We start from the raw sequence: 8892 nt of genomic DNA on the forward strand, positions 1-8892 counted from the left end.
ATAGTGCCAACTTCAAACCCATTTAGGCCTAGAATTATTGAATGCTTTAGCTATTGAAAAATAGCAGATATACAAGCTCACAGCACGGCTGCGAGCTTGTAGATCTGCTATTTTTGAAAAAGTCGTGAAAATGTGTGCAAATTTTAGAATATATGTATTTTTAAAGCGAACATTTGTAACTCAAATTTTGCTTCTGGGTGGTCCATGGAACTAAATATTTTGAGATGGGGTCTGTGGCCAAATAAATATCAGTTTGAGGGTCCTTCACATGAAAAGGTTTGAGAACCACTGACATAGTAGTCTCTCAAGAACAGACCTTTGTGAAAAGGACCTTTTCTTTGACGATGGCTGGCCAAATTGCTGACAGAAACATATGTTTTTCAAAAAATCTTAGGGTTCAAAAGACACTTATTGAATCGGGTCAAAATTCAATTTTTTTATGATTTAAAAAAAATAGCAGATCTACAAGCTCACAGCGCGGCACTTGTATATCTGCTATTTTTCAATAGTTAAAGCATAAAATAATGATACACAATATTGTGTAACTGTTCTAAATAGGTTAAAGGAGCTATAGTCAACTTTTTCTTGAAAAACGGATGCTAAAATAAAAAATGTTTCAAAAAATATTTTATAAAAAAATAAGCTTCATACATGTGTTTCAATGACAATTTGTTTACATCCTAGTCTAACAAGACCAGAAACAAAGTGACAGAACAAAGTGTCGGTCCGTCAATGGCCAAAATGATTATTTAGTCATTACTTTACATGGTCATCTTTGAATAGAAACACATGTATAAAGCTAATTTTTTTATAAAATATTTTTTAAACATTATCTTTATTTTAGCATCCATTTCTCAAGAAAAAGTTGACTATAGCTCCTTTAATGTAAACATTAGTCCTTAACAAACACATTATGTGGCGCCAGCGGCAACGGTATACATAACAAGCATCTTCAAGTCAGCTTTAACTAGGGCTATGTACAATCAGGGTTACGTAAAACTCGGAATTCAAACTCATACATTAACCACATGCCTCAGAAAAAATGATTGATCCCCCCCCTCAGCTTTAACTAGGGATATGTACAATCAGGCACAGGGTTACGTAAAACTCGGAACTCAAACTCAAACATTGACAACAGGCCTCAGAAAAATGAGAGCTGACCTGGATGTATAACCCAACCCAACGCAGAGATGGTGGCTACCAAGGTGTGTGTGTGTGTGTGTGTGTGTGTGTGTGTGAGATTCCAAGGGTGGCTGACATTTTCCTATTACGGCTGCGAGTCATTGTCCAGTGTTGTGTCTGAGTTACCAGGTGTGTTTGCAGATTCGTTGTCAGGGGTGTCGCTTGATCTGTGACCTCTTGTGGCCCTATTCCCACCACGATCATGGGCCCCTGTGAACCACTTGCCGAGCGCCTTCTCTGCATCCTTGCGGTTGATGTCCTTTGTTGATGTGTTGGTCTTGAGTGCCCCTAAAAACAAATGACAAGAAGCCAACTTAGGAAAGCTAGCTTGATTCTTAGATTGTGAAACCCTATGAAACTTCCATTCAAAAGTTTTATATCACAGAGAATTGTGCATTTCTCAGAATTGTTGTGATCTCTGTATACGGTGGCATGCTTCTACTTATGTTTGCCAAACTGTATTAAAGTTAGAAATACAAAATGAAATTTAAAGGAAAAATTACAATTAAAAATCACACCCAATGTGAAGTGAGCGGTGGCCGTGCTTGCATAACGTCTTCAATTGGTAATTGGTGATATGATACAGGCTACACACACGCACATTGCTATGGCAAAACGCTGAGGAAAACACATTGCTATGGCAAAACGCTGAGGAAAAAGACTAGGATATAGGTCTAGGTATAGATATAGGTATTATGGATACACACACACACACATATTGCTAAAAACACATTGCTACAGCAAAACACTGAGGAAAAGTGGCTATAGACACACGCACAGCCTCTCTTAGGAGCGGTTTACCACCGCTCAAAAACAAAGATTTACCATATACAACATCAAAAAGCTGCAGGCCTAGGAACCTCTTCTTGTTCTTCTGTCCAGTGACATTGTACTCGAGAGACAGTGTATGGCTAATGATGGACCCCATCATCCGCCTGACACTATCCTCCACTGAAGTGCCGCCAATATCTGCAACCATGGCAACCTGAGAATGACAAAAGTCACAGGAAGGAAATTCTGTATTAAGTGAACAGCTTAGATATTGATGGCCATTGTGTTCATGCACTCAAAGGGCAATATCCTTTATGATTATAATTACATCTAACGATGCTTCTCCTCCATTCATGTTTGGTGAATGTAGCCTTGGCCAGGAAAATTTGATGTCTTCAGGTGGTAACTATCGATCATAAGGTGTTTCGACCCGCAAACCACAACACCCTCTTGATGGCCGGGTCGGCAGTGCTGGCCAAATCACTGCCCATCTCCTCCTCCTGACCAAAGCTAAACTCCCCTCTCCTGCTCTATTTGTTTTTTTCCCCAACAAGAGGCTTCTCTGGGGAGGTATTGGGTGGGTCCCTCCTGAGGTCTTGAGGTGACACAGGTGCATAGAGTTCTCCAGTACTGTGGGGTTATTCCTGCCTGGAGTTCTCCTTCGTCTCACCAACTCACCAACCAAGTTGTGCGCTGCACCTGTGACCCCTCTTCTCCAACTTGGTCCTGGCTTGATGTATTTTTACCTTTTGTGTTCCTGCAGATGTTCTCGCAGTGACACTTTACTTCCAATTTCTCCCCAGCCATCTGGTGAGCCATCTTGTTAGCTGTGATTAGTTAAGGGCTGTTACCGTTATGTTTGTATTGTTGAGTCTCACATACTCCCCCCCTCTCGGGAGACTCTGAGGGTATCTGAATAAATGTCTGTAGCTTGTGTTGGTGCCCTCTCGCGAGTGCTGTGCATGAGGTTGCTAACCTCATACACCCCCTTTACATTCTACCAATGTAATTATAAAATAATAGATTTAGAAAATTCAAGTGCATTTTGAAGTGAATAAGGGATTTGAACTTACAACTTCAGCATTGAACTTTGAGTCGCGCAGCTTGGTTTCCATGGACACGACATCTTCAGCTGTGTTGAGCGGGAACACTGCTCCTTCAGGCCAGGCACACCGTCTTTCTGCTTCAGGAGGTGGTTCAACATACTAGTATGGACTCTCTGGGTGTCTTTGAGCTCATCCAGGAGTTTCAACAACTGTGCGTGTTGTCCTAGGCCTATCCCCTGTGGCGCTGCACTGCTCTGGGTTGAAGTGGGTCAGCTCTGGGTTGAAGTGGCTCGGCTCGGGGTTGAACTGGCTCGGCTCGGGGTTTCAGTCATCTGGGCAGTGAGGCGCATCTGTCTTGGTGCCCAACTTCCACTCGGGGTGTGTGGACTCAGGGGTTCGGGGTGGAGTTTCTGTGTTTTGGGCGGCCTCTCTCCAGCAGTTGAGGGGGAGGTGAAGGTGGGACTTCATTCTCATCCGATTCATCACTCTCGAAAGTCGCTGCTCCCTGAAGCTCCATGAGTTTTGACGTTGCCCTACATGCAGTTAAAACACACATTTTAGCATAAATATCAGAATCAGTTTAACCATATAAATCAACTATTTTAAAATTGCTACTCTAGATGCTCACAAAGCTGTGGAGACTTGTAGATTGGCTATTCATTCAAAGTGGAATTGTGTCAATTAAAGGTTTCTCTCGGACGGCAACAATATAATTATGAATAACAAATCAAAGCTACAGAAACAAGAAATTAAATTAATTGATCCATCTATAATTTAGGGTTAGGGTTAGTCAACATTCCGTTAGTTGTGCATAGTGCAGTCTAGAATGCATGTCAACCACCAACACACACTTCTTTTGCGCCTCTGCCAATGTCTCTTCAAAAGAAAAAAAAAACACAAAAACAGGGGATGGGAAAATTAAAGCAATTTTTCAAATTTAAAATACCTGGAACACGTCTGTGTTGCGTTAGATTTAAACCACTTTAACCATTATTGTATGCTTTAACTTTTGAAAAATAGCAGATCTACAAGCTCACAACATGTCACGACGCGCTGTGAGCTTGTAGATCGGCTATTTTTGGTGAACCTTCCTCCCAGAATAGGGATGCTGGGGTTCAAGTGGTTAAACATAAAGTATAAAGTTATTTTCAGTCCGTTCTAATGGAAACTGATATTTCTCTAATGATATAAGACAGTGGTCTTCAACGTTTTCAGGCCAGGGTTAGGGTTAGTTGAGCGAGAGATGAAGCAGGGACCCCCACAACCTGTTTCCATATAGTTTCATCTTTTGACAGCACAATCATCAGTGTATTTTGGAATCATGTAAATTTGTGTTTTCAGATATTTAACCACTTGACCTTTCACTCTGCACCTAGTCTACACTTTCCCCCCTCTACACCAAAGCTCCTTGCCGAAAATAGGGTATAAGCTCACAACGCCTCGCAGTTGTGAGCTTGTAGATCGGCTATTTTCGGCTAAAGTTCTCTGAATATTGACGCTAGGGTTCAAGTGGTTAATATGAAAAGGAGAAAAATCCCACAAAGATTTGGAGGACCCCCTGTAGTACCTCTGAGGACCCCCTAGGGGTTCCAGACCCCCTGTTGAAGACCCCTGATGTAAGATTCAAAATATTTACAGTGTACTTCAAGGGTGCTGTGGATTAAAATGTTATTTACAGGGGTGACCCGAGTCAAATGTTTGAAACCCCCTGGGTTAGACACCCAATCAAAGACACTTGCCATTGTATCAAAGGGAAGGACATGTTTTGCCCAATTACATTATTTACAGATTGGTGTGTGCCAATTGTCTGTCCTTGGTCAACATGAAGTTACCTTGTATTGCTCTAAAAGACATCAGTCTTCTCCCAAAGCCACCTTCCTTTTCCCCCTTCATGTGGTTACTGAAGAGCCTGAAGAAAAACATGACATTTTTGAGAACAATATAGTAGGGTAAGGATTTTTTGCAAACATAGCATAATCTCTTGATTCCTTGTTGATCAGGTGGCCCAGAGTGGTCCGCTTTTTTAAACCCTCTACACCAAATCTGCTCAGCAACAGCAGGTCTACAAGCTACATTCATGTAAACTTTTATTTCTTTATTTTCACATATCATGATATTGTCATAAGAGGGGGTTCTGGTGGTTAAGCTGCGAAAAAATGAAAACATGCAGACAGGCCATCGCCTAGAATAATTAAACAAATAATTATGCAGACACTGAAAACTACATCACACAAGGGTTAATTCATATTGTATGTTGAAACATGCTAGGGTTGTGAAAGAATATTCGATATTCGAAGATTCGTTCGAATGTTAACAATAAAAGAATATTCGAAAGTAAAAAATTGAGCTTCGAATTAATTTATATTTAATTAAAACAAATCTACTGCACTTCTCGCGAGATTCTGGGCGCATGGAACGTTAAAAGGTGGCTGGTCTCGCAAGGCAGAAGTCTCCATTCGCTGCTGCAAAAGTGGGCTGATCTACAAGTCCACAATACGTCGCTGATCCAATACGTTGTGGGCTTGTACATTAAGGGTGCCTATTTAGCGACACCGTCATACAGCGAAGAATAAACCTCCAGCTGCTTCACTTTCCCTTCACACTGTCAGTGGCCGTCACATGTCGGAGTGGAGAGATGCACTCGTCCGCCTCGCAGACAGTACACAGTGCACACACAGTGCTTTTAAACTGGCTCACGTTGATTCAGAATGATTAACGAGTCAAGCTGAAACGGGCGACTCATTTGGTAGTGACGGGAAGGCATACAACAACAAGACTTCTCCACCGAAAACACTATAAAAAAGCATGGATTTCTTCTCTCACCGAGTCAATCTCCCCGCACGCAGCAACGGTAACGGTAAAACTCCCTCCGTCACTCACACTGCTCTTGTAGACTACCTAATTTGGTTCAAACCAAAACATAATCCATTGGTGTGATTATAATTGCTCATTTCATGTCGTGGCTGTTCCAACTCAACTCAATCACAGCTGCTGAGTGACGCTTTGCAACGACGATCCTATTCTGCTCTAACGCAGGCACGTGCACACATACATCAAACGGGGCTTGAGCCTCTGCCCTTTTAACAGAGAATTGTCCACCAAAAGGCCCTAGAAATGTCAGCCCGTGCCTCTCTTAACATTCTTTGCACGTCCCTGACCAACGCGGACCTGCACACAGTAAAAAAAAAAAAAAAAGCGATAGAAGCGACTGTCTAGAATAAACAGCTTCGAAGTGCGAATGCTTCGAATTATTCGATATTTTCGAATATTCAAATTTATTCGAATCAACGGTGGATTTTGAAGGGAATATTCGAATTTTGGCAAATTTTGACAGCCCTAAAACATGCAGAGGGAAGCACGCACATCTCCAAAGATTTACAGGTGCCGAACCAAGGAATATATAATATACACACCATGGAAGAAGGAAGTTCGCACACTGTTCCAGAGCTCCAGTAAATAGTTTATTAGGATACAATAATGTGTCCTAATAAACTTTACTGGAGCTCTGGAACAGTGTGCGAACCTCCTCTTCTTCCATGTTGAAACATGCACTTTATACTGTGACTCACGTAAAGCCTACCAAGGTCTTAAAAGCTTGGTCATCTCTCCATCCTCTACGACTGGCACCAGGTCCGAAAGGACTATCAGACACGTCACGCCACCTGAGAGAGAAAGAGAATAAAAAAATAAAAATAAATAGGTTAGACACCCAATCGAATCATTTTGGGATTCCCTGACACTGAGCTTAACATTAAAAAAGTGTTAAAATAGTTAACATGTGTTGTTTTTTTCTTTTCCTTATTACTGTGGGAGAGTGCAATCATTCAATCATTAAAGGGGAGATATAATGGACTGGAGTCAAGTTTCCTTTCAGAGGTGTTTGACACAAAAATAGCTGATCTACAAGCACACACAATGTGAGGCTGTAGAATGGCTTCTCAGTTCAAATAAATCATTATTAATTAAGTAAATTACCTGGTTGGCTTAGCTCCCAGGATCACCTCATACCACCACGGAGACACCTCATGTAACAGAGAGAGAAAAGGGAAATTAATAGGTTAGATTTGATCATACTCCATCAAACAACAATGTTGCATTAGACATAAAATGATCTACAAGAACACATTGCATAATATGAGCATGTACAGTATATTGGCTATTTAGTACTTGACTAGTTCTTGCAGTGATTGGCTGCAGTAGATTGGCATTCAGACGTGTTTGTAACACCTGTGAAGTGCAGCTTTGGCAGTGCAGGGTAAGAAGAGAAGGAGAAGTCTCATGCAAAAGTCTTGCTGTATTCTATATTGGATCTTGGATATTATACCACAGGATGAAGCTACCTTTTATTTTCCTATTGTGGATTACTACCGGATTTCCTGGATTAAAAAGGACTTTGCTAAAGGGTGGTAAGAGGAGACTTAATTTACCATATTGCATAGACTGGTTTTCTTTTCAACGTTGGAATTTTCTGTTGACAGAAGAAAAACAAAAGTTTAAAGACTACAAAATACATTACAAATGAACCATGTTCTACACACACACACACACACACACTTGTGAGCTTTGATTTTTTTTTACAGCATGCATTTCACTTGTCCACTAGCCCTATTTAGCCACACACACACACACACACACACACACACACACACACGCTTGTGAGCTTTGCTTGAGCTTTGATTTTTTTTACAGCATGCATTTCACTTGTCCACTAGCCCTATTTAGCCACACACACACACACACACACACACACACACACACACACACACACACACACACACACACACACACACACACACACACACGTGTGCTTTGCTTGTGAGCTTTGATTTTTTTTACAGCATGCATTTCACTTGTCCACTAGCCCCATTTAGCTACACACACACACACACACACACACACACACACACACACACACACACACACACACACACACACACACACACACACACACACACACGCTTGTGAGCTTTGCTTGTGAGCTTTGATTTTTTTTTACAGCATGCATTTCACTTGTCCACTACACTAGCCCTATTTAGCTACTAGAGAAAATAAAATAGCCAATCTACAAGCTTGTGTTGTGGCCCCCAGTTTGGCACTCAGAGAATGTACAAATGGAATCAAATGGACCAGTTAGGGAGCATTTGGTTCCATTTCAGACGTGAAAAGGGTCCCCTTGGTTCCTAACTATCTATCATTTAGCTGTGGACCCCCTGGAACTCCCTCACGGACCCCGCTTTGAAAGCTGTAGCCACAGTCACAAGTCACAAACACCAGCCTGTGTTTTAGTTGGGACAAAATAGACCTGAGCTGGCCATGGGTATAATAAATATCCACTTACAGTTAATACAAATGAATGCATGCAGTTCCAGCACGTAGCTGTGCTAAGGCTGTATTTCTACATATAACAACAACGCCAGTTTGTTCTGTCGAGCACGGCTAGCCAGCTGCTAGCTAGCCAGCCTGTTGTTATGCTAAATGCTAACGCACTAGCCAAACCCAGTCTGCTAACCCAGTCCAAACGAACTCGCTGGACGTTAACCAAGCTATTCAGTATCAGCATTACAAAACAATAGCAATAACTTCTATATTTTACACTTACTGCGTGTCTGCCTTCTGCATATACTTCAAAGGCTCCGCTCGGCTGGACGTTGTGCTGCTGCTGCCTGCTGCTGTACTGTAGTGAACTGAGAGAGAGAGGCGGGGTCTTCCTCATCGGTTACAATTTAAAAATGCGCGCGCTAGGCGGAACTCTGCGTTGCGTTCCGTTGCCACATGAATTAATCAGGCAATATCGTGATGATGCAGGAACCGGAGGCAGAGATGTAATCCACAGTGTAGTGTACAAAGGCGCTTTCCAGCATGAAATATAATGATAATATAATATAACTACCAG

General features: G+C 41.8%; 1 protein-coding gene across 3 annotated transcripts; it reads right to left on the minus strand.

The window, feature by feature from the left end:
• Positions 1-205: 205 nt before the first annotated feature.
• Positions 206-7034, minus strand: LOC308292219 (uncharacterized protein). 3 transcript variants are annotated; one of them, XM_080734513.1, is made up of 6 exons: positions 6975-7034; positions 6580-6661; positions 4832-4908; positions 3027-3532; positions 2008-2167; positions 206-1470 (listed from the first exon to the last, which is right to left on the minus strand). In XM_080734513.1, the coding sequence occupies exons 4-6, from the start codon at positions 3066-3068 to the stop codon at positions 1268-1270; spliced, it is 405 nt and encodes a 134-aa protein (XP_080590639.1). In that variant the 5' UTR covers positions 3069-3532; positions 4832-4908; positions 6580-6661; positions 6975-7034; the 3' UTR covers positions 206-1267. The 3 variants fall into 3 exon arrangements, with proteins under 3 accessions (XP_080590639.1, XP_080590640.1, XP_080590641.1); XM_080734514.1 differs by having other exon boundaries at positions 6569-6661; XM_080734515.1 differs by lacking the exons at positions 4832-4908; positions 6580-6661; positions 6975-7034 and having other exon boundaries at positions 3027-4171.
• Between the last annotated feature and the right edge of the window lie 1858 nt (positions 7035-8892).

Source organism: Nannobrachium achirus, assembly GCF_963921795.1.
Source record: "Nannobrachium achirus genome assembly, chromosome: 10".
Taxonomy (NCBI): Eukaryota; Metazoa; Chordata; class Actinopteri; order Myctophiformes; family Myctophidae; genus Nannobrachium; species Nannobrachium achirus.